Raw genomic sequence first — 24146 nt, 5'->3', positions numbered from 1 at the left:
GGAGGTGGTGGGACTTTTGACAGAAGTACCTCGGATACTGGTGGAACTGGCAAGGCAAGTCTCCTTTTGGTACCTGATCGTGTGCGACGGGGAATTGCAGCAGTACGGTAGCGGTGCCTGCATCGGAGTCCTTTTTTTGCTTCTCTTAGAACGGGTATTATTGATGATGAATATAGAAGGCAATTATATAGTCGTATTGCAAAGAGCGATTTCATCAAACATGTTGCCTTTTTCAACCTCGCTCGGTGTGACTGATGGACGAGTGTTGCACAAGTGTTGATTGTGCTATGCGACGGGACCTGCGATTTCGGTGCAGGCGGACCGAGGTGCAAAGTACCTTACCTTATTCGTGGGTATCCATCCGTAAAGAAGGTACGGAGTATCCGCAACTGCCTTACCTATTCACGGAGTAAGTTAGGTAAGGTAGGTACAGTTACACACTACCTACTGTGACACGTGTGTGGTAAGGTGGAAAGACAGAGGATAGGTAGGTACGGGAAATCGTAGGTTATTCGTACCTGCCTGCCTTCCATTGTGAATGGCATCTGACTAAGACTGTCCCGTCGGCTGGGGATTGGACGGGCCAGGATGTTTGAAGGAGGGGAGGAGGGGGGCGGTCCTGGGCGGATGGTTCGATATTCACCTTGCAGCGAGCTTCCAGCCACAGAAAACGGGCCTGTCACTCGCTGGGCGACCTGGGTTCAAGGCTCGGGGGTGGCCAACACGGGGCCGACAGGAGTTGGGGAGCCCCTCTTCCGAGTCACAGAATGAGTGGTTTCCTTCTGGATCGCGTCTAGGCAGGTTAGAGGTTATGAAAGAGTCGACCGGTGACCTCTTGCGCCTTTCTAACTTGTGTCAACCTGGAGGTCACAAGTGTCAAGTGGTTAAGCATTCAAGGGGACAGAGAGGGTTCGTCTTTTGACATGTTGTACCCCCTCATCTCATGATGTGGAAGAGGATGGGAAACAAAAGGATGGCTCCGTGCTCCGTACGCACCTCGGTATGCGTGGCATCAGGGCATGTCCCGGGCATCGGACCAAACAAGGCTGCAAGTGGCCCGGTTGAATCGATGATGGAAGCAAGCTAGAGGCGTGTCGCGGGTAGAGGGACGATTCGGGAAGTTTTCCACGTCCACACTGAATACCTAGTACCTTACCCAGCATAATATTCAACCTGGAGGGAATTAATAGGTGAGGTGAGCTTCGGGTGAGTGTGATGAGGTTCGGATACATAAAAAGGTACATGGAGTACATGAGGTGCGTCGAGAGTGAGACGGGGACGAACAGTGGCGGCTCGCTTTAGTGGAAAGGTCGGGACGAATTCCACTGAGCTAAAATCCCCTAGTGGTGCAGCAAACTGCAAAGAGCCCAAACGAGATGCTGTCAGTGTCAAAGTCGGCCATTTCCAGGTTGGCAGGCAATGGCAAGTTGGCTGAAGGCAAGGTATCCTTGAGATGTCGATACTCGACGTGACGTTGAGGTCAGTTACCTCAATCTACCTTAGTAATGTACCTTCAAGTAAGTAAGGTACTGCGTGGTTACTTACCATTCTCGTGATTCCGAGCCAATCACAAAAATCAAGAGATGGAAGGAGCAGGCCGAGTTCTGAGAAGGAAGTTGCAGTCGGTGCTTGTGCCTTCCATTACTGTGTAGTACGGTACTTAACTTAAGGTACTTGATGTGCTTACTTGCCCAACAGAGACCAAAGTTGGCAGGCGCCATGGACGTGGACAGCGGCCGTGCCATTTGGTCAAATGAAATCGGGGTGAATTTCGCGCGTATTGGCGCCATCTTGTCTTTAGACTTTGCCTTCCGCGCGGCTGGTCTTTTCCTCTTTCTGCAAAGTTCACCTAGCACCATCGTCCCTGCTGTGCTTGCCTATCAACTGACTACCTTAGGTACCATAAGTCGCGACCTGCCTTACCTAAGACGAAGCAACGTGTGCAGGGACGGAAGAACCTCAAGAGAAAGAAAAAAAAAAGTCAATTAATTCTATTGATGATTGGCCACCATACCTCGAGCTTACTGAGGAAGGTAGCACCACCTTACCCGTAGGTAACCCAAGGAAGGTAGGTACCTTAGCTGAGCAGTAAGGTAAGTTTTAGCTTCCTTCCCGCTGACCTTTCCACACCTTGAGCTTGGCCCATTCCACCGAAATCTTTTTTTTTTCCTCTTCCTTCCATCCCAATTCCTGCCTCCCCATCCCATGATCCCGCGCCTTTCCCGCCCACTTGTCCCGTCACTCCGTTCGCCTCTTTTCATAATTCTCTTTGGGCCTTTGCGAACGTGCGGCGGCGGCCACAATTGATCTCGAACGGCCCCCTGCAAACCTCGACACAATCGGTCAACCCTGACCCGCGTCTTTCTCTCCCAAACACTCTCCACCATCCTGGATACTGGACTGGGCAGCAAACACTCCAAACACTCCAATCCTCCTACACTACGGAGTAAGACCCCACCCCACACGACGGATCACCCTCTACGACAGATCACTCGATTGGGCCGCATTTTTCCCTCCTTCAACACCACTACTACTACGCTAAGTAAGTATTAAATAATTAAAAAAAATTATAAAAATTGTACTAAAATTATTAATAGATTCGCTATACTTAAATATATAAAAGAATATATTAAAAACGCGCTAATAAACGTTAGCTTTAGTAAGTTGATTTAAAAGGCCTTTATAAACTAAAGAATCCCCTATATAACCTTTTCGAGCTAACTAAAAAATATTATAATAATTAAGAAGTTAAAAAAGGATTATTAAAAGCTTAGTAAATACTAGGAGTAATCCCTAGCTTATTAAGTAATTATATAAAGCTAGCTAGGATTTACTCCGACTTATACTTAAGTTAGAGAGTTTATAACGCATATTATTTAATAAAATAGTAACTAGTACTTACTTAAAAAGAAGTAAATAAATAGGTTTTTATAACAGAATCCTGCGCTATTAATATTATAGGCCTATTATATAAATTTAAAATACGTTAAGTTTATTATTATTAATATTATAAAAGCTTTTAAAAATCTTAATAATCCTAGATATTAATAAAATCTCAAGTCTTTTTATTAAAATATAAATAAAATAGGATTAATAAAGGGAGTAATAAGGACTATTTAATACTAAGTAATTTTAAAAAAATATTTATATCTAAACCCCGGAGACCGTATTTAAATATTTATATTTAAATATATGTTAATAATTAGCTAATACTTCTTATATTAATTATCTTTAAAATAAATAATATAATAATAATAGTTCCCAAAAGATATTAAATTATACTTTATAAAGCTTTATATTTTTATAAATAAGTAAACTTTAAATATAATTAAATTAAAATAACTACTTAAAATATTTATCCCGTAAATAGAAATAGGCTAAGAAATTCTAATCTAAATATTTACTTATTATTAATAATTATAGTAATTACGTTTTTAATAATTTTATATAATAATATTATTTTAAGGTATTTATTTATATTATTTATTACCGTATTTTAATTATAATACTTAGCCCTTAAATATCTTAGTATTCTTATTACTTAAAATATATTATTATAATAAGCTTATAAATTACGGTCTTTAACTTAACTTAATACTAATTAAAAAAGAACTTCTTTTATTATTATTTCTAAGCCCGAGAATAAGTATTTATAAAATAAAATATATATATTAATTAAAAATAATAGGGCTATAGCCCGTTAATATAAAATAACCCTATTTAATAAATTTATTATTATAGCGTAGTTTATAAATATTTTATAAGCATTATTATAAAAACTTTTATTACTAAGAGGCCAAATACCTAAGATTATAATATTATTACCTTTAAAAATAAAAAATTTTAAAAAGTATTAAAAGTTCTAAGTACGAGGTAAGGGCGAGGTTAATTATAATTCCGTTATTTATAAATTAATATTTAATAAAATAAATAAGTAGTAAATACTTAAAATATAGCCCTAGCTAATACTTAATTAGTTATTAAGTTACTAGAGGTTTAAGTATAATTATATAAGTTAATTATAAAAATAAAAATATATTAAAATTTAAATAAGTAATTTATATAAATTAAGGTTATTATAAAAATAAAAAAGGAGGCTAAAGCTCGTTCGTAGCGCTTAGTTATAGTTTTAACGCTTATAAACGATATAATAAAAGCTTAATTTATTAGTATATATTTAGAATTTCAGATTTAATAGCGTTGTACTATTAATAATCGAATTTATAATTATAACGTTAAGAAGTTAAACTCCAGAAAATCGTCTATTTTAGGTGATCTGTCGTGGGGGGTGATCCGTCGTGTGGGGTGGGGTCTTACCTTACGCAGTACTCCGTACAGGCCACTGAGGCCAGCAAACCGGGTGTCCCAGCCGCCAGGCCAAGACTTTTCGCCGGCCCGTCAACCTGCGCCTGCGCCTGCGCCTGCGCCTTTGCCTTCACTTTCCGAATATCTGACCCACCCTCGAGAAGGAAGAAAGGGAAAAAAAAGAATAGGACCTTCACATCGCGCACTACCCACCACCCAACACAACGAGTACCTAGCAGCACGACCACCACCAGCAAGCAGTGACCAAACTTCCTTACTCCGTACATACACTACGAAAGTCAGCACAATTCACCCCCTCGTTCAAACTTACCCATGGGCATCCAATGCCTGTGCCTGTACCTGTGCCTGTCGCCCGCGCTGTCTCCTCGTCTCGTCCCTTAACATCATCCGCCTCTTCTACCGCCTCCTTCTGATAGATCCACCCGCACCACCAATACGCCGTCTTCCCTGACCAATACCAGACACCATCTTATTCTCGACTGGCCTCGTCCCGACTTCGACCCCTCTTGCGGCTTCCGGCTTGCCTTCTCTGTAAGGTACGCGCAGGTACATTCGGAACCAAGACCACCTTACCCAGTCACACCTCGCAGACTGCCATACCTACGGATACTTCAGTACCGAGTGCTCAAGGCTCAAGCCCAGAGTGGTAGACGACGACGGATATACTCCGTACCCCGACCACCCCCTGGCCCCTCCGTCCTGCGCGCACGCGTGGAAACAGCCTGTTAGTATTGGGGCCGAGAAACGGGAAGACGAGTCCCCTTCATCCAAGCAAGCATCCAGCATCCAAGCAATCCCAGGCCCAGGTCCTGCTCCCAGCACCAAGTACCCGCGCACCCAAGCACCCGTCGCGCGAAAATTGTGCAGATCTGGCTGGGCCACTGGCTTGCTCGATTCTCCCTCTTCGCGCGCCGCTCCCTACCTTGCCTTAGTGCAGGCCTTCCTTCTCGGCCGACACCACACCACCCACCCGAACAACGTCTTCTGCCACTTTGCGCGCAAGACAATCCGTGCTTTGCTTGACTTTGCACACTGAGGTGGACGTTGGATTTGCACACTGCACTGCACATTCGACACACAGCGGCACAGGGGGTCCAGAACTGCAGGAGAAACTCCTGGCCATCCACAATCGCCCTTCTCCTCTCTTTCTCTGCTCGTCCCGGTCCCGAAAAGACCTCCTTCCGCGCTGCTGCTTGACGACACTGGTCCGAAAAGGCGCCCACCCCAGGTCGAATTCCTCCTTCGCACACACCCACAGGCACCCCTACGCGTACCCTTCCTTTCCTCCTCCTGCTGCCGCTCCTCCGCACCCCCTCCCGCCTCCTCCCAGTCAGTCCCAGGACCAGCAGCAAGTGGCAGCAGCAGTCGAGCCACAAGCCAGACTGGAAACGAAAAAAAAAATCTCGCCTCGAGTCGCGACGCTGAGAACAGGGACCACGCACCAGGCACAGCTCCTGATCAACCTGCACCCAGGGTGTCGCGCATCCACGCTGCTGCTTCCTTCCATCCACGCCTCTTCCCCTGGTCGACCTCACAAGTCCAATCGTGGCTCCATAAAAATTTCTAATTAAAATCGAAATGGCTCAAGAAGACACCACAAGCATCAGCACAAGCAGCACCAGTGCCAGCACCTCCAGCGTGCCTGTACCTGTGCCTGCGCCTGTGCCTGTGCCAGTTGTGCCTGATGTCAACGACGTCGCCGCTCCTAGTACGGATCCCTCGACAACCTCTACTAATTCTATCGTTCCCCCGAATACTTCGACCTCTCCTCCTCTTCCTGTCGCTTCTGCTCCTGCTCCTGGTGCAGCTCCCCTCTCCACGACACCGACCTTGACCTCCATCGATACACCGACTCTCTCCACCGAGACCCCGTCCGTCGCGACTGCGAACGCGTCCGTACCTGCCACTGCTGCGGCACCTGCGATTGGTCCTTCGACAACGAGCGCGACTGCGACTGTGACTTCGACTGCGACTGAGTCTACTACGCCTACTGTGGAAGCTCCTGCGCCTCTCCCTCCTCAGCAGAACGGCCAGCAGAACGGCGACGCGAGGGAGTCACACTCGCCCGGCATGGCGCATAACCAGCACCCTCATGGCTCCCAGAGAGGCTACCCGAGCCCGAATGCCTTCCCGTCACCTGGTCCTATGCCGCCGAACCAATATGCCTACCACCCTCAGCAGACGCAAGCTCAGGCGGACCCATATCGAGCCAGTCCTGGCGCGCCGATTCCTTCTCTGCCGAGCATGAAGAGCCTCGAACACCACTACCAACAAAGTGCGCCGCCGCCTCCTCAGACGATGCCGATGCAGATGCAGATGGCGCCCAACCAAGGCATGCAATACTACCTCCCGCCGGGAGTACAGAGCAACCCATATATGACGCAGGATCTGAACCACCTGAGATATCAAATCCCCCACGGGCACGATCCTAGATTGATGCGCGGTCCCGGTGGGCCGAAGAAGGTATGTTTGAAGGGATATGCAAAGAGACGGAAGAAGGCTGCTCCGGCAGTAGCAGTGGCTCGTTTGGATAAAAGCTGACGGTTGGGGTTTACCTTTCTTTCTTATTAGGAGATCAAGCGCCGCACAAAGACAGGTTGCCTAACTTGTCGTAAACGCCGTATCAAGGTTAGTAATGATTTTCGTGAAGTTCTGCTCTGTTTGTCCTTCTTTCCCAGCTTTTTTTTTTTTTTTCATATCACCCTATCCCCGCTACGAATTGGGCGTTATCGAGGCAAAGAGGCAATTGGGGAAATTTTCTCGAGACTCCCCATCCGAGAAAGCGCGCGGGCGCATGGAAGGCAACATTTGGAAAAGCTCGGGAATGCAAAAGATGGCAAAGAAACAAACAAACTTTACGATAAGCGAACCGAGTCGTGGTTTCGCCAAAAAAAAAACGGTCGCTTGATGTTCGCTTGGTCTGGAGCTACTGCGAAGCGAGGACGGGAGCCATGCCTTTGAACCACGTTCCGGGATCGCGCCCGCGCCCACGCCCGCAAGGAGGAGCAATCTTCCGTTCCTGCAGAACCGACGGCCAACCGACCGCCGCGCCCGCCTGCCCGGCAAGAAAAGCCCCTCCCTCCTTCCTTCCCTTCCCTTCCAGTTAAGCCTCCAAGCCTTGGTTTGGGCCTCAGGACAAGCGTCAAGCCACCACACCACTGAGAACCTGGACGGACACGCCTCCAAAAACTCCAAGCACCAGCCACCCTCACCCATCGGTCACGATTGCCGCTACCTGAGCTGGGCCTAGCCTCGTCCCATCTGCGACATTCATCGACTCCAACTCGAATCCATTCACCTTACCTCATCATCGTCCCCAGTACACACACACACACATCACACACACAGCCCTACCATCGTCGCCCGCAAACGGCATCTGCATATTCACCCGTCGCATTCCTCCCTCCACTCTCATATTCCCAGTTGTCTTACACATACATACTCATTGCCGTTCTCATCCCTCGCTCACGAGGCTTCTCTTGGTTGAGCCCTTTTCTCAGTAAAAGCCGCCATTCTAACCATCTCTTATAGTGTGACGAGGCTCACCCGTCCTGCAACAACTGTAAAAAGTCGAAGCGAGAGTGTTTGGGATACGACCCCATCTTCAAGCAGCAGCCAGGTCCTTCCGTAATCCAGCCCGCTCCGAACGCCCAGCGGGTGCCGACGCCGACCATCCCGTCCGTGCCATCATCCGTCCCACCTCCGGTCCCGACTGTACCTTCAACGCCTGCCGCGCCTCAAGTCCCCGTGCCGGTAGCTCCATCAAACCCGTACGGAAACCAGCCCGCCGTCTTGCCTAGCTCGTATAATCCTCCCGTTCCATCTTCGCACGCCCCTCTCGATCCAGCCTTGAATTCTGCTGCGTCCGGCATCAAACCCGAGCCCACCGCCTACGACTTTGCGGCCCCGATAGATCCAGCTCTGCAAAACCTACCCGCCCCGGCAACGTTACACTCTACTCAGACCCAGTCGTTCTCGGGCGAGCAAAGGGCAGGCTTCGACAACCATCTCAGAGGTGCGACCCTCCCGCTATCATTGTACATGCCTTGTTCTCTTTCAGCCGTTGTTGCTTCGTTCTCAAACCCTCATACTAACACGACCTACACAGCCACCAGAATGAAGGTCGATGACCTTATCGGCCTCCTGGGCCCCGCTGCTCCCACCCAGGAGATTGCCCTCACTCCCGAGCTACTCACCGAGATCATCAACGTCTATCGCGAGGTCTACGCGGTCGGCCTCCAGTCCTTCTTCGAGGCAAACTATTTCCAGAAGCAGGATGCCCAGGGAAAGTTTGCCTTTGAGCACAGCCAGCAACTCTTGCGCCAATTTGCCTCGTTCCTCAAGATTGTTCAGTCTGTCCCGGCCAATGACCACACCCAGATGACCCATTCCGGAGTTCTCGAGACTCGCTTGATCTGGGCCCTGGCCATCTTGCCATGCAACAGCGCTCCTCCTTCGTCCAACGCCGATGCCAAGGTTCTGCCACCTCCGGATGACCTGACAGAAGCAGCCAACCGAGTCAAGGTCATGGAGACCCTCCTCTGCGGCGACTTCTTGTCCTCAAATCCTCTCACACCTCCTGTTCCTGACACCCAGCCTCATCGCGAGCAGGAGTTTGAGTTCTGGTATAACCTCGCACAGTATCTGTGTTATTACGACCCAGCAAAGCGTGATGAGGTTCTCGGCAAACTCAGAATGCAGCTCGGTGGTAGAGAGAACCGAGATCTCATCTACTCCATCGCCATCTCGCGAGAGCTCTCTCCTCGCGTGGAAGTCGGTTTCGAGCGGAATGTGCCCCAGCATATGGACGAGTCCGACCCTAAGAACCGACTCTTCGTGGCGAACAAGTTCATTCAGGATGAGGCTCAAGTGACCGGCGGAACAACAAATGTGGTCCGGCGATTCGGCGAGATTGCCATCAGAGCGTACATCAGTCCCGGGGTCAACATTGCGGCACACCCCCACCAGGCTGCTCCAGCACAGCCTTGATCATAATGATCCAACCAGATTTTTCGTTTTTTTCCTATCAGCATTCACACTCTGCAGCATTTTCCAGGCTCAAAGGGGGCGGGGGAGAACCAAAAAATCGTGTATTTTCGGAGGCGTTCACAGGGATGGGAGGGAAGCATGGCTTTCTTCCCTTTTGTGATTTCAATTTCCTTTTTTGCATCAAAGCATTCGGGTGGCAATACGCTGCTGCTCGTCCTATAGTTTCACGGCCGACGGCATCATCTTGTACAAGTAGTTCCCCCCTAAAAACTAGTGATTATTCAGGCATGGCGGCGGTGTGGCGGGAAGAAAAAGAAAAAGTGGTTTTTGAGTGCACCAGTGACTTGGGGGATGGGAGGCTTGGTAGAGATCTCCCTTGGGACTTTCCTGGGAGGAAGCTATCAGACTTTCTAGACCTAGAGGCTGCTGATGCTCTGTACGATATTAGACAGCATGGCCTCGATCCTGGATTTGGAAGGCCAGTAGAAATCAAGAAATTCTGAACTAGCATCGTTGTGTCTGGTAGACGCCATGAGGTTTTTGGTTATGCCACTTGAGGTTGATAGTCGAAACTGAAGATCGATGTCAAGTATTGCGAGGCTGTATGCCAAACGACGATGATGACGTTGACTGAGATGTCGACCACCCAGCGAGACGCATGATCAACGTATCGATATTGAGGACCCTTTGTAGCGATGAGATGCGGGGATCATGCAAGTCACCACGATTGAAGAGCCTAGCCGGCGATTAGCGAGGTTCGATGCAGATTCGGAAATGCATGCTACTCTTTCGCCAAACCTCTGTTTGCCAAGGTGCCTATTCTTGGGGTCCATGCGATGTCGGCGATGTTTTTTTCTTTAATTCAAATTTGGTTGTGGTGTTGAAACTCGAGATACGAAATTTTCCGGTCCTTTTACCTAAGGAAAACCTTGCGTTTGTCGTATTTACGACCAGCTTCGGATCTCGAGGTGGAACACTTAGGGTTACCGAATTTGGCAATTTTTACAATCAAAAGAGCTCACGGCGACTCAGCGCTTCCGGGATATTTTCGAAGGACTAGAGTTGCTCTTTTTTCAATCATTCTCATCATTATCATCCAACTACCGGTACGCTTCACGGATTCTACTCGACGTTTCATTCTCAACTGTAGGTCTTACATTCGCTCGCCTCACCGTTGAGTCCCGGTGGTGGGGGGGTGTTCCAAAGCCCGACAGATAGTTGATCTAACACGACCATCTTAGTGAAAACTTTGCCAACGGAACGAAAACGGTTCCCGTTGACAAGAACAGAAAAAGGCGTTCTTGCCAGTACCATCGCGTGGGCTCGCGGAATTCCGCTAAACTGCAAAACTGCTGAAAACAGCACAAACGGGCTGTTAGTAAGCGCCAAGTACAAGCTACAACATATACGCTTTCCCACTTGTCCCGAATCGAAAGAAGAAACTCACGATGAGTTTCTCCTTCTCACCGTGGCTTCACGATTCACATCCCACTTACACCAAAATGAAATCCCCCATCCCGGATTACCTCAACCGCGTCCTCGAGAATGCGCGCCCCAACGAGGCCGGGGCGCCAGCGGGCTACATTGACGTGCTCGCCAAAGCAGACACGTCCAAAATGGCCGTCGCACTCGCCATGGTAGACGGGAACCTCTACTCGGCAGGCGACGACCGCGTCGAGTTCTCCATCCAGTCCATCTCCAAAGCCTTCGTCTACGCCCTCGCCATCGAGGACGCAGGCCTCCCTGCCGTACTCGAAAAGATCGGCGTCGAGCCCTCAGGCGACGCCTTCAACCGCCTCTCCCTAGAGCGCGGGTCCAACAGGCCAATGAACCCCATGATCAACGCCGGCGCCATCACGGCGCACTCCCTCGTCGTGTCCCCCTCTGCGACGCTGGAACAGCGCACAGAACGCATCCTCACCGCCCTATCGCGCCTAGCAGGCCGCCAGCTGCACGTAGACGAAGAGGTCTACGAGGCGGAGCTCAAAGACGCGGACCGCAACATGGGCATCGGGTACATGCTCAAGGCCGCGGGCATCATCACCTGCGACCCGCGCGAGGCCGTAAAGGGGTACATCCGGCAGTGCTCCATCAGCGTCAACGTCCGCGACCTGGCCGTCATGGCAGCCACGCTCTCCAACGGCGGCGTGCAACCCCTGACGGGCGAGTCCGTCATCCCGCAGACCAGCGTGAGGCAGGTGTTGTCGGTGATGACCACGTGCGGCATGTACGACGCCGCGGGCGACTGGGTCTCCAACGTCGGGATCCCCGCGAAATCGGGCGTCGCGGGCGGGATCATCGGCGCGCTCCCGGGGCAAGTCGGCCTCGCTTCGTTCTCGCCGAAACTCGACGAGCGGGGGAATAGTGTGCGCGGGGTGGCTATGTGCGAGCAGCTCTCGCGCGATATGGGCTTGCATATGATGGACGTGAGCCAGATTGCCAGCGCGACGGTGAGGACTTCGGTGGCGACGCTCGTTGCGGGTGCGCATGAGCCGCATAACCCGAATTGTCAGCGCGAGGTGGTCATCTTCAGTCTTCGCGGCGCGGTGCGGTTCGCGGGTTCAGAGAGGTTGACGAGGGCGCTGGCGAGGGAGCTGGGGTCGCCGGATCCGGAGGATCCCGGGTCGGGAAGGCATGAGAATGCGTGTGCGGTTGTTTTCTCGTTTCGGGATGCGTATTCGTTGAATAATATCGCCAAGAGGATCGTTCATGAGAATATTAGGAGGTTACTGCTGGATGAGCGGAGTGTTGTTGTCGTTGACCCGAACGGGGTGTTGGGCATGGAGGTTGATGCGGAGGGAGAGAAGAAGCCGCATCCGCATGTATTCAAGTCTGAGAAGGATGCCAGGGATTTCATTGGTGGAATGGGTTGCCAGGCTGTATTTAAGGAGGATAGTTGGTGATTATCGCAGTGCTTCAATGATACCATTTTCATATCTGACCTATGGGAAGACGGTCGTCGCCAATCTTGACTTGCTGGGGGTTAATCTAGGGCACTCTGATAGCCTTCGAGAAGGAAACGCAATGATGAGAAGGCAGCATACCCACTCGTCAACTTGTCTCTTTCAACCAACCGACCATTTTAAGACCGGGGCTGCTATGAGTGGATTTATTCTGATCATAAACCTTAAGCATGATGTCTTATACATGAGCCTTCTCACGACAAGCAGATCATGTTTCGATCTCTTGTCATATCCAGCGTTAATCATACGGCAAGTCAGTGGTTTGTGAGGGCTTGTCTATAGTACCCACCATTCTATCAGTTCGCCCTGCCTTCCCATAAGAAATAGATCTCGCCTTTGCTCCAGCTCAGAGCTGCAGTAGGCCCCGGAAAAGTTCTCAATGCTCATGGGGGCCATATATAGCATGAGTTACGCACAAGGGGTTGTCCCCCTTCATGAGCATCTCTGATGATCTGGCTTTACACGTTTAGGCGACATTGGTCTCTTGATCTCAACAAACTCAATCCAAGAGATAGGCCTAGTTTTTGGAGCCGCCAATGTACGTGCGTTCACCTGTCTAAACTTTTACATGAACAAGATCCTGCACAAAGTTGAGACGTCACAAGAGTCTCTCACCTCTACCATATTCATTGAAGATACCGATCTACTTGGCAATGACTGACGCTTACCCCGAGTCTTGACTCGGCCTTCTTCCCGAAGGAATCGTAGTGTATGACATTGCCCCCGACTCGCGGCTGAGATAAGATGCCGGGTCTGGCGGGGTGCCTTTCACGCCCTCTCACGCCCTGCAGAGACACATAGTCCAACCTGTCAGATAACCCTGTAACCAAAAAATCTGGAAGCTCGATCTAAACCTCCTTATAGACAATCGAGTAACATCACTTCTCTTCAGCCCCCTCAAGCATAAGGTACAGGTGAAATTGTCGAAAGAAGACGAGTTTGGGCGACCAATTGAGCTCAACCCCGCTGATCAACCCCCACTTTCCCAATTGAGTCGACTTCCCAACGGGAAAGCCACCCCGCGCCGCTGTATCTCAACTCCGACTTCGCGGCATCAACTCGGCGAGGTGACGAAACTTGCTCTCACCTCATATTTCGCCATCACAAGTCAGGCTGGCTAGTCTAGTGAGTTAGTCTTCTTGCCAAAAGTCAGCACAGAATTCCCTCTGCTTCGGAAGAGTCTTCGATTTGCTATAGAACGCGACGCAGTGGACCGGATGTCATTGTTTGGAGCTAACCAATACCTCGCATAGTTCATGTCCAATTCTTTCAAGAACAGATACACCTCAGAAGAACCTCATCCCAAGCCAACTTTCTCAATATCACAGCCATGTCGAAGCCCATAGTTCTCCAACTGGGCCAAATCGAGCAGTACGTCTCCCCTCTTCATCATTTAATCCTAACCAGTCCCATCTCATAATCCTCAACCAACCTTCAGCCTCATCTTCACATCCTCCCACCAAAACCCCTATACCACACTTCCTCATCTCAACCAGACGCACCAAACCAAAGCTGACATACACAACCCAAAAGCGCCCACGACACCTGGGCCTCCCTCGCTGACGTCGCCCAAATCATCAAGCCCAAGGCCACCAACCGCGCCGAGTTCCTCGAGGAGTGCAAGTCCGGCGCCCTCGACGGCGTAAATGCAATCTACCGCACCTTTGCAAGCGTCCACATCACCGGCCGCATCGACGCCGAGCTCATCGCCGCTCTGCCCTCCAGCGTAGGCTTCATCTGCCACAATGGTGAGCCTCCCTCCCCTTCTTCCACCTCACACGCTCAAAACAGACTCGACATCACGCATTCCCCATCACAACTTCCTCAGCAGTAGCAGTGAATCAGACACCAGATACTAAATAACACCAGGCGCCGGCTACGACCAAATCGACATCCCAGCCTGCACATCCCGCTCCCCCAACCCCATCCTCGTCTCAAACACCCCCACCGCAGTCGACGACGCAACAGCAGACATTGCAATCTTCCTCATCCTCGGCGCCCTTCGCAACCTCAACGCCTCCATCCTCTCCATCCGCGACGGGAAATGGAAAGGTCAACCCCCTCCCCCGCTAGGCCGCGACCCCCAGGGGAAAATCCTAGGCATCCTAGGTATGGGCGGCATCGGGCGCAACATGGCCAAGAAGGCGAGGGCGTTTGGCATGGAGGTGCGGTATTTCAACCGTACGAGGCTCGAGGGCCATTTGGAGGAGGAGTGCGGTGCCAGCTACGTTGATTTCGAGACGTTGTTGCGGGAGAGTGATGTGATTTCTCTCAACCTGCCTCTAAACGTACGTAACCACCATACCTTGTATCCCCTTCACCACTGACAAAACCAGGCCCACACCCGCCACATAATCTCAACCCCGCAATTCGACCTCATGAAACCTGGCGTGGTGGTAGTAAACACGGCCCGCGGCGCCGTCATCGACGAAGCTGCGCTCGTCTCGGCCCTCGACTCCGGAAAAGTCGCCAGCGCGGGTCTCGACGTCTTTGAGAACGAGCCCGAGGTCCACCCCGGCCTTCTCGCCAACCCCAATGTGCTGATTGTTCCGCACATGGGCACCTGGACGCTCGAGACGACCGTTAAGATGGAGAAGTGGGCTATTGGGAATGTAAGGAGGGCGGTGACGGAGGCGAAGTTGGACAGTGTTGTTGTTGAGCAAAAGGGGCTTGTTGCTTAGGGTCCGTGGTTGAAAAAAGGAGATGGTAAAGAGTCTTTGGCAGACGTTTTGTCTTCTAAAGATGTTAGAAAAATATCGAAAATAAGGTTGTCTATGTAACTGGAAGTTACACGAGACATGTAATCTTTAGGACGTATAGCTTAGGAAAAGACTACATTGTTATCGTCTGACATGGATGTTGGATAGACATTAGCTTGGAACATATTCCACGATAACATCTCCATGTCTGGGCTGGAATAAGTAACACCCAAGTTGCATTGTGCCTCATGGAAGTATACTGCATGATATACGTACCGAGAAAGGGCGGATCCCTAGGCGAGATCCCCGGATTCCCGACTACGCACGCTGACCTATGGTCCATAGAACGTAAGTCAAAGCAAATCCCTGCTCTTGCAATCTTCTTACTGCAATTCTTTGCCATCTTCGGGATTCAGAAGGATGGCATCTCCGAGCCCCTCCTGCGGCACCAACTTAAGTGATTCGTATACAGATACCAGGACGCACTCGTCCAAAGTTTCAGGGCGTAACTGTGGTGCGGTAATGATTGAGGGCAAACTTGCAGTGGGCATGCAGTCTCACGCGTCGAATGTCTAGGTATGACGTGGTAAAGATCAGACAGTACGAGGGCACAAATCAACAGGCACATCAAGGTTGTTGCTCGAAAGACGCATATATTCATCTATGCGGACCGCGGTTGACGGGCCCTAGTCGTCGAGTTGTCTACCCATAACCCCTAATCCCATGTCCGGGGGTTGAGTCCCTTATTTTTTTCCCGCTCCCCAAGAGTCGGGCCGAAGAAAGCAAAATACAGATGCCATGGTCTGGGGAATCACTATTCACAAGCCAACGCCTTTTTTTTGTTGAAAAATCTCGCAGCCAGGCCCCCCAAGCTTTTTGAGTTTCCAGCCCGTAACCGCCCCCAGCCGAGATTCCCTTCCCAGATGTGTCATGCAAGTCATGCTGTTGAGAACACACATTGCCAAATGTTATGGTGTACGCTCGTTGAAGTCATTAGTCGGAATGTTGAAGAAATCCAGTCGCTAAAAGATTGGACGATACAAAGAGGAAGCCGCTTAGTAGCGGTAGATGTCGCTCTTGTAGGGACCCTCAACGGTGATGCTGAGGTAGTCGGCCTGAGTCTTGGTGAGCTCGGTGAGCTCAACGTTGACGTGGGACAGGTGGAGTCTGGCGACCTCCTCGTCAAGGACCTTGGGGAGGACGTAGACACCGACGTCGAGCTTGCCAGCCTTGGCGAACTCGACGTACTTCTGGCCCCAGGCGGCGTCACCGGACTTGTACAGCATGATCTGGGCAAGAACCTGGTTGGTGAAGGAGCAGGACATGACGAAGGAGGAGTGGCCGGTGGCACAGCCAAGGTTGACCAGACGACCCTCGGCAAGGAGGATGATGTGGCGGCCGTTCTTCATCAGGAAGCGGTCGACCTGGGGCTTGATGTTCTGGACGCTCTGGGCGTTGGCCTTGAGCCAGGCGACGTCGATCTCGATGTCGAAGTGACCAATGTCTGGAGGCGGGGGTTAGTCAACTGGACTGGAGAAGAAACAGGTAAAAAGGGAGATTGGACATACTGCAGACAATGGCGTCGTTGGGCATGACGTCGAAGTGAGCGCCAGTCAGGATGTCACGGCAGCCAGTGGTGGTGACGAAGATCTGACCGCGGGGAGCGGCCTTCTCCATGGTGGTGACCTCGTAGCCGGCCATGGCGGCCTGGAGGGCGTTGATGGGGTCAATCTCGGTAACAATGACACGAGCACCCATAGTGTGCAGAGCCTGGGCGCAGCCCTTGCCGACATCACCGAATCCAGCGACGACGGCGACCTTACCGGCAACCATGACATCGGTAGCACGCTTGATTCCGTCAATGAGGGACTCGCGGCAGCCGTACAGGTTGTCGAACTTGGACTTGGTGACGGAGTCGTTGACGTTGATGGAGGGGACAAGGAGCTTGCCGTCCTTGAGCATCTTGTAGAGGTGGTGGACACCGGTGGTGGTCTCCTCAGAGACACCGTAGCAGCCCTTGAGCATCTCGGGGTACTTCTCGTGGACGAGGTGGGTCAGGTCACCACCGTCGTCGAGGATGAGGTTGAGCTTCTGGCCATCCTTGAAGGCGGACAGCTGCTGCTCCAAGCACCAGTTGTACTCCTCCTCGGTCTCACCCTTCCAGGCGAAGACGGGGACACCGGCAGCGGCAATGGCAGCGGCGGCGTGGTCCTGGGTGGAGAAGATGTTGCAGGAAGTCCAGGTAACCTCAGCACCGAGAGCAGTGAGGGTCTCGATGAGGACGGCGGTCTGGATGGTCATGTGCAAGCAACCGGCGATACGGGCACCCTTGAGAGGCTGGTCGGCAGCGTACTTGGCGCGAGTCTGCATAAGACCGGGCATCTCGTTCTCGGCGAGCTCGATCTCCTTGCGGCCGAAGGCGGCAAGGGACAGGTCAGCGACCTTGAACTTGTTGGCGGGGGCAGCCATTGTGAAGTTTGTGGTGATGGTAAAAGTTGGTTTGGGGAGGAGGAAGGGGGTATAGAAGAGGAAGAAGAGAAGAAGAGAGGATGAAGAAGGAGAGCAGGAGGAGAAGATTCAAAAGGTAGTTGGCGGGGGGAGGGCAGGTAGAAGAAGTAAAAAAAAAGGCTTTTGGACTTTGGAGGGGTTCAGACACGGACAGGGACGGCAGGAAGGCAGGGCGGTGTGTGAGTGCCTGAGTGGGAGTGCCAGAAGTGGGAGGGATGCGGGATGCGAGGGATGAGATGTCGGGAATCCAGACTGCCCTGAGGTAGGTAAGGTACCTTAGGTAGGTGAGAAATCTCTGCTGCTCCTGCTGTGTCAACAAAAGGTACCTCCTTCTTGCCTTTTTTTGCCTTCCTGGTGTTGCTGTGTGTCGGCGAAGCGCGGCGTAAGGTACGGTGATAAAAAAGGTACTTGTCTCTACATGATCTCCGTACCTACTTCCCAAGTTCACAAGTTCAGACTGAGGTATCCGCAGGTGGCCAGTGGTGGGAAGGAGGGGTAAAAAAGTGACTGGGGGACGGGGACTTCCTGCCTTTGCAGCAGGCCAGCAGCCCACCTGAAGCCTGAGGCGGGGCAAAAAACTTCACAATTCGATCCAATGCTCTTTCCTCCTCACCCACGCCGTGCCTTCCAATTGACTGAAGTCTCGAGGTGTGGCAGGCGGGGTGGGGTTTTGCCAGTGTCTGGTCGTTGTCTGGGCACCTCGTCCTCGACAGTGGACACACCATGTTGCTCTCTACTGGTCACCGATGCTCAGTCTGCTGGTCATGGCTCCGCGAGACTTTGGAGCTGATACAAGACGATAGCAAGAAGTACATGCTATCTGTCCATCAGTGCTGTTCTCAACCCAAGTACACCAGGTACCTACTGAGATGGAAAAGACGGACATGCCCCTCGGCTGATGATAGCTCCGACACCTACGGATACTGACTGCTGCTATCCCTCGCCATAACTCGGGTCCAACAATGCAACAGATGTACATTCCCTCCGTCACATATCTGACAATCAGACTTTCTCAAGGGCCCCAGAACCCTTCCCTTTTGAGCTTCTCTCAGACCATTTCCATGCGGTGAAAGGAGGCAAAAGAGGAGGGGCAATGTACCTACCCTACCATGCCGTAGCTAAGGTACGGATACGAATCAGATAGCTCGGCTTCCATTCCCCGGTACTTTTTTTTGGTTCTTTTTTTTCTGCCAGACTTTTCTCTCCGGTCCGCTGTCACTGGCTGAGGTGCTGGCTGAGGTGTCAGTCATTGTCTGGCCCAAGACACCGACTCCTGTCTCATCCAACGTCGTTCAATTGGCGTTTTGCATTTTCCCCTACCCTTCCAAGTTCCATTCGAAGCTCCCATTTTTGATAAGCCACAAAGGGCGGCGCACATGGAAGGCAAAGGGAGGGCTAGACCTAAGGGAGGAAGCTCTGGAATGTAAGCTCTACCTTAGGTAAGGTAGGTAGATCCCTTGAGTAGGTACCTCTGGTACCGGTAGCTCACCTCACCTCAGTCCAAGGAAGGCCCTTATTACGTTGCCGCTCGGAAACACAACTGCGAAAGCTCAGAGCACCCCGTAGGCCGGGACCGACCTACTCGGAGGTAAGGTATGTAAGGAAGGTAGCTTACCTTAGGTAAGGTAAGGTTAGGTCGGGTAATTAGAAAAAATACTGCCAATGTGAGTGAATTCAAAGGGAAAAGATACATTTGCCTCGCTCAATCCGCTTGAGGTGGGCGGCAAAGATACATGCAGATCTGATAGGGAGCAGGTACCTACCCTGATGGGGAGAAGACGGGCACCTCAGAAAAATACAGAAATGTGCCCCTCATTGACATTCAATTTTTTTTTTCTCCCATCTGGCCAGCAACAGCTTCAGGGCCAGCCGCTTGTGCCCGCCCGCGCCGCGCCAGGCGTGCCGCCGAGACTCAATCTGAGAGGTCGACCTCTTTTTGTTTCCCCTTGTTTTTACCGTTTTCTTGCGCTAGTCCCTTTTGAGCGTGAAACCCCTCGATTTGTGCCCCACCAACCATCGCCCTCGGGGAACACAAACGCACCACGTACCTCACTTCAGGACCGCTCCCTCTCGAGTAGACTGACTTTGGGCAGTATCCTCAACGGGACCAGACGAATCATGCAAGCCAGGGCTGTCAAAGCTAATAAGGACCGATGAGTACACTCTGTCGCTAATATATAGCATGGGTCAGGGACGATACTGGGGGTGGTCTTTGGGACGAGGCGTCTGAAGCCGACTTGTCCGGAGACATAGACGGATACTTCATATTTGCTGTTCAATGTGCTTGATTCCATCTTCTGCTTTACGGACGAGTATCCGCGGACAAAGCCAGCTAGGTAGGTAGCGCCTCACCGCTGGGCCACATACAACTTGATGTTACCACTGATAAACGCACTCGATAACCCACTGCTTGGCCGTGTTACCTTTTACTCGTGTATCCGGACGTATCATCTCCCAGGCAGAAAGATGGCCTCGAACCGCCGATATGCCATGTCCATACCATGACAGCCTCGTCTTTTCACAGCCTCACGGCTTCAAGATACCCCTTTACTCGCAAGACTTCAGTCGACGTCGGCCGTAGACCGTGGTAGGCCCGAAATATGCCGCGACCCAGAGAGGAAAGCCCGTCGCTCTGGAATGCAAGAAAAGACATCGAATATCGACTCAGTACACACTGCCTGGGACTAATTACCGTAACGCCGTTTCGAATGCTTTGATCCGCTGCCCCAGATCATTCATCATTCCCAGAACACCTGTTCTCTAAGGTAATTCCTCTCCTTTTTGTGTCTGCCCTCGCCTCGACTCTGCTCTCCTCCTCTGCACTGCACCCCTCCTTTCTTCGTCTCTCGCCGGCCTTCCGTTTTTGGTTCTTGTCCGTCCACATCCACGGAGCCGCGAAATAATGACCCAAGCCTGCCTTAAGCGTCCATCTAAGCCCGCTTGGGCAGCAGGTTCTCCCTGACGGCAAACATCTTGGCGCTGATGTTGGCCGTGAATCCATCCACCTGCTTGCTGTACTGCTCCACCTGCTTCGCGTTCAACATACCCTCCAACCGGCTGGGCTCCTGGGGCAGCTTGAACAGCCTCTGCCACTCGTCCTCGGGCAGCGGCGCCTGCTTGGCCGCCGCGCGCGCCGCGTTCTCGGCCTTGCGCTTGGTCTGCCACTGCGTGATCTTGGCCTGCTCGCGGCCGAGCTGGCGCTGGTAGAACTGGAAGTTGTTGAGGTCGGTGTAGTGGGACTCGATGCTCTCGAGCAGGAGGTCGCACGTCTTCTCGAGGAAGGGGTCTATCGAGAGGTCGAGGTTCTCGACCGAGGGGTGGAGCTGCTGCTTGAGGGGGTCGTCGCGCAGATCCGACAAGGAGTTGGGCGACTCGATCTTGTCCTGCTCGGGGAGGCCGGGAAGCTGGTGCAGGAACGAGGTCAGGAGGTGGGTGTTGTGAATCTCGACGGGGAGCTCGGCGAGAATGTCCTTGAAGGTGAGCTTAGAGGCTTTCAGGCTATAATGAGAAATGTCAGCATCCCAGTCGGTTTCCAGATCTTCATTTATAACAATCCAACATACCTCTCGGTCGTGAACTTGCCCTCCTTGTATGCGGCCATGAATGACGGGGTGAGCTTGAAAGCGCGCAGGCTCAGGGAGCCCTGGGAGCTGCGGCTGACGTCGTGGACGAGGGCGACTGTCCGCTCGTTGTCCTTCTGGTAGTGGTACTGGTTCTCGATGAAGCTGAGGTTGACAAAGTTGCCCATGGCAGCGCTGGTGTACCAGCCGACGTTGTTAGCGTCGACGTTGACCTCCTTCAGGTGCTTGATCATGTCGTTCTGGTAGACGATGTTGGCCTTCTGGCGGGGAGCGGCGGCAGCGAGGGCCGAGGCATCGTTCTGGTGGCTGTTTTGGTGGCTGTCGGTGCTTGCGACGTCGACCGTGGGGAACTGGAAGGTGTTTGTGATCTCGAGGAGACCGTCGGCGTCCATGCCGACGATGGAACCGGTGGCGGTCGTGGGGAAGGTCGCGGAGCCATGCTTGACGATTTTCATCACCACCTAGAGACACGTCTGAGGTTAGCGACATTACAACATCCTCTACCATATATCCCTCCATCATGACTGCACTGCAGCATGAAGCCCCAATGTGAGGAGAGGTGGGGCAGAATTCGGGCAGGACTCACAAGGGCCTCAACGCGGACCGCCGTGAGCGGCACCTCCTTGATAACGTCACCCATATTTGCGATACGATCGGAGAGAGATTCGTGCAGGTTCAAAAATTCGGTGACCTGGTTTTGAGTCTGCGGCTGCGGGATCGTTGGTGTCGCGTTAACTTGGCGGTCGGAATTCGAGGAGGGGGGCGGCAGTCGTCTCGTCGTGTTGCGAAATATCGAACTTTTCGCTACAACGAATTGTGGGAGGGATTGTGGGCTGTCGGGCGGTGTCAGGCGGCAGAGTTCACTGGAGAAAAGGTCTTGTGATATTCTCACCCCCTCAGGCTTCGTTAAGCCCACCCCCTCCGGACCGGCCGTGGACGGACCCACACCGCCGTCTTTCTCTCCCACGGTGATCCGTAACAGATTCCACACGCCACGTCCTGAATGGGAGGGCATCCCACTCATTGCCCCCACGCCGAAAGCACTCAAGTCGAGTTTAAATTCAACGTCGTCTCATCTCGTCGTCCTGCGCTTCCCTCCTTCCATCTTCCTCTTCATAACCTGGCCCATTCGACTCTCCTGCTCCTGAGCATCATTTTGCGATATCACTCGGGGGGTGTTATGTGCCCATGTCGAGTTGTACATGTCGATAAAATGGAAATGGTACATCACGGCCGTGATTCAGCGCCTCTGGGAGTCCGAGCTCTCTCACCTGCTTCAGTACTCACGATCATCCCCTCGTCTTTCGCTCCATCAACCAGATTGATTTGCAACAGGACCATCAATTGGATGCAAGTGTAAGGTGGGATAGGTACGGCGCGTTGGATCTATGCGTTTGTCTATTACGCCGTCTATGGAGGAAAAGCCAATGGTTTCTTGGCTGTATAATGCTAAAGTATTCAAATGCGCCCATGTCATACCCTCTTATGCGGCGTACCCTACGCTCTGTTTGTGGTGTCTCATTGCTCATTTACCAGCCCGATTGCGACATTTTCTCAAAATCACCAAACGCCGCAAATAGTCGCTTTTGTTTTACCTGCCCGTCCGTCTGAAAGAGGGTGCTCTCAGTCAACCCAATCGACAATCTCCCAGCTTTCGGCCCCGTCACGAACGATGAGGCGGTGTCGGTCAATCTTCCAGAACGAGTACATGGACGCTGTCGCACGACTTGCTCGGCGATGAGCCTGACCGTGGCCGGCTTTGACGGCATCTGGTCTCGACCGCCAGACGCACGTTGCCAAATTTCTTCCTTCTGAGTCGGGACTTCCGAACCAATACCTGTGGGCGAGTTAGTCTCTTGTCCTTCTTTGTCTCTGTTTCCTCGTCATTTCTCTTACTTCAAGAAACCCCCGAATTGGTTGGCTTCGGCATGCGCGGCCTTGTCCAGAACGCCGAGATCTTCGTAGATTGTTGATGGCGGGATCGTCGAGCGGAATGCCACAATGTAAAAGGAAGTTTCCTTGAATGTTTTCCCAGTGGATTGGACGAGGCGCTTGAGCTCGCCGAGAACTTGGTCCCAATTGAAGGATTCAACGTAGCCGGCCGTGGCGTAGTCCGCGCGGAGGCACTCCATCTGAGACAACGCCCTGGCGAGGAGTGCGTTCTCATCATCCAGGGTCTCGAGATCTAGCAAGTGCTCTGGTTCTGTATAGGGAGAGTGGATGAGGAATCTGTCCGTGTTGTTGATGTCGACTTCAGCAATGTTGATGGCTGTGTTCTCCTTGATGCTCTTGGCCAGAAGGTCGACGCCCAATGGGGCTGTGGTCACAACGGCAGTCATGACGATGATCTGGAGCAATGCCTCTGTGATTGTGCTGAAATGAAAAGCCGGATGGCTTTGAGCTGTTGGATCAAGGTATCCCAGAGGGCGCTTGAAGGTTTTGCCGTTCAAGATTGCCGAGAAATGATGTGGGTGAAGCAACGAGCGAGTGGTGTAAGTGGCAGACTCGGCTCAGCACAAGTTGAGGCTACGTTATGGTGTTTCGTTATGTGGGACAGAAGGACGACAAACATCTGAAAATCAAAAAGACGAAAGGACGAAAATGAGCGTCGAGACTGAAATATAAGAACAGCACAGCACAGCACACCATCCAGAGTCAGAGACGTGTCGGGCAGGGGGCGTCGAGGAAACGTCTTTTCGACACGGGATTGCCTAACCCAAGCCCAGGTGGGTCGGGAGCGACTAACACCTTACACACCGTCGAGCGACTCGGTGCGAGTCAAGTGCAGCTGACCAACCCGGTGTGCCGGTCAAAGAAGCGGTGTTCATCCCTCTACCATGCTCAGGCAGTCTGGGACCCCTTTTTCTGGGCTTTTGCATGGGACTGGACTTTGCCTAGGTAGCAAATCTGCGACCCGGGTGGGCTGCCAGGCGGGCACGGCGGGCTAACCCAAGATATGGATCATCTCAAAAAGAGAAAGAGAGAAGAAAAAAAGAATTTTGCCGGACGTTTGCATGCTATGCAGTAGGGGGGAAGCATGCAAGCATGGGACAGCCATGGATGATGGTGCGGTTCGGTAC

The 24146-nt window shown here is 51.9% G+C and overlaps 6 protein-coding genes across 6 annotated transcripts; 3 read left to right on the top strand and 3 right to left on the bottom strand.

The window, feature by feature from the left end:
- Positions 1 to 5023: 5023 nt before the first annotated feature.
- On the top strand, positions 5024 to 9765 carry HER10_EVM0004083 (uncharacterized protein). Its single transcript, XM_035473738.1, has 4 exons — positions 5024 to 6789; positions 6898 to 6954; positions 7858 to 8341; positions 8435 to 9765. The coding sequence occupies exons 1-4, from the start codon at positions 5905 to 5907 to the stop codon at positions 9313 to 9315; spliced, it is 2307 nt and encodes a 768-aa protein (XP_035334851.1). The 5' UTR covers positions 5024 to 5904; the 3' UTR covers positions 9316 to 9765.
- A 1052-nt stretch (positions 9766 to 10817) lies between these two features.
- HER10_EVM0009011 (glutaminase) lies at positions 10818 to 12418 on the top strand (the record flags this gene model as incomplete). Its single annotated transcript, XM_035478514.1, has 2 exons — positions 10818 to 11796; positions 12351 to 12418. 2 exons carry the CDS (start codon positions 10818 to 10820, stop codon positions 12416 to 12418), a joined length of 1047 nt encoding a protein of 348 aa, XP_035335205.1.
- A 913-nt stretch (positions 12419 to 13331) lies between these two features.
- HER10_EVM0008625 (D-isomer specific 2-hydroxyacid dehydrogenase) lies at positions 13332 to 14959 on the top strand (the record flags this gene model as incomplete). The annotated part of the gene is made up of 4 exons (XM_035478140.1): positions 13332 to 13649; positions 13812 to 14026; positions 14148 to 14566; positions 14615 to 14959. The coding sequence occupies exons 1-4, from the start codon at positions 13609 to 13611 to the stop codon at positions 14957 to 14959; spliced, it is 1020 nt and encodes a 339-aa protein (XP_035335176.1). The 5' UTR covers positions 13332 to 13608.
- Positions 14960 to 15612: 653 nt separating this feature from the next.
- Positions 15613 to 17904, bottom strand: HER10_EVM0009563 (adenosylhomocysteinase). Its single transcript, XM_035479048.1, has 2 exons — positions 16546 to 17904; positions 15613 to 16481 (listed from the first exon to the last, which is right to left on the bottom strand). The coding sequence occupies exons 1-2, from the start codon at positions 17444 to 17446 to the stop codon at positions 16033 to 16035; spliced, it is 1350 nt and encodes a 449-aa protein (XP_035335242.1). The 5' UTR covers positions 17447 to 17904; the 3' UTR covers positions 15613 to 16032.
- A 2184-nt stretch (positions 17905 to 20088) lies between these two features.
- HER10_EVM0000729 (Mov34/MPN/PAD-1 family protein) lies at positions 20089 to 21885 on the bottom strand. The gene is made up of 3 exons (XM_035470498.1): positions 21653 to 21885; positions 21049 to 21527; positions 20089 to 20983 (listed from the first exon to the last, which is right to left on the bottom strand). The coding sequence occupies exons 1-3, from the start codon at positions 21704 to 21706 to the stop codon at positions 20416 to 20418; spliced, it is 1101 nt and encodes a 366-aa protein (XP_035334595.1). The 5' UTR covers positions 21707 to 21885; the 3' UTR covers positions 20089 to 20415.
- Positions 21886 to 22193: 308 nt separating this feature from the next.
- HER10_EVM0001829 (uncharacterized protein) lies at positions 22194 to 24096 on the bottom strand. The gene is made up of 2 exons (XM_035471564.1): positions 22963 to 24096; positions 22194 to 22903 (listed from the first exon to the last, which is right to left on the bottom strand). The coding sequence occupies exons 1-2, from the start codon at positions 23403 to 23405 to the stop codon at positions 22690 to 22692; spliced, it is 657 nt and encodes a 218-aa protein (XP_035334677.1). The 5' UTR covers positions 23406 to 24096; the 3' UTR covers positions 22194 to 22689.
- Positions 24097 to 24146: the final 50 nt, after the last annotated feature.

The sequence above is a fragment of the Colletotrichum scovillei genome, assembly GCF_011075155.1.
Source record: "Colletotrichum scovillei strain TJNH1 chromosome Unknown Contig00004, whole genome shotgun sequence".
NCBI classification, from domain to species: Eukaryota; Fungi; Ascomycota; class Sordariomycetes; order Glomerellales; family Glomerellaceae; genus Colletotrichum; species Colletotrichum scovillei.
The sequence above is the reverse complement of the archived record's forward strand: the minus strand, read 5'-3'. Positions and strand labels throughout refer to the sequence as shown.

Bases quoted from the DNA above. Each gene is read 5' to 3' on its own strand.
- HER10_EVM0004083 (XM_035473738.1), top strand. From the start codon at position 5,905: ATGGCTCAAGAAGACACCACAAGCATCAGCACAAGCAGCACCAGTGCC. The intron at 6,790-6,897 runs GTATGTTTGAAG...CTTTCTTATTAG, and splicing joins GTCCCGGTGGGCCGAAGAAG to GAGATCAAGCGCCGCACAAA. The intron at 6,955-7,857 runs GTTAGTAATGAT...CATCTCTTATAG, and splicing joins GTCGTAAACGCCGTATCAAG to TGTGACGAGGCTCACCCGTC.
- HER10_EVM0009563 (XM_035479048.1), bottom strand. From the start codon at position 17,446: ATGGCTGCCCCCGCCAACAAGTTCAAGGTCGCTGACCTGTCCCTTGCC. The intron at 16,482-16,545 runs GTATGTCCAATC...CCCCGCCTCCAG, and splicing joins CAACGACGCCATTGTCTGCA to ACATTGGTCACTTCGACATC.
- HER10_EVM0000729 (XM_035470498.1), bottom strand. From the start codon at position 21,706: ATGGGTGACGTTATCAAGGAGGTGCCGCTCACGGCGGTCCGCGTTGAG. The intron at 21,528-21,652 runs GTGAGTCCTGCC...ACGTGTCTCTAG, and splicing joins CGGTCCGCGTTGAGGCCCTT to GTGGTGATGAAAATCGTCAA. The intron at 20,984-21,048 runs GTATGTTGGATT...TTCTCATTATAG, and splicing joins GGCAAGTTCACGACCGAGAG to CCTGAAAGCCTCTAAGCTCA.
- HER10_EVM0001829 (XM_035471564.1), bottom strand. From the start codon at position 23,405: ATGACTGCCGTTGTGACCACAGCCCCATTGGGCGTCGACCTTCTGGCC. The intron at 22,904-22,962 runs GTAAGAGAAATG...ACTCGCCCACAG, and splicing joins CAATTCGGGGGTTTCTTGAA to GTATTGGTTCGGAAGTCCCG.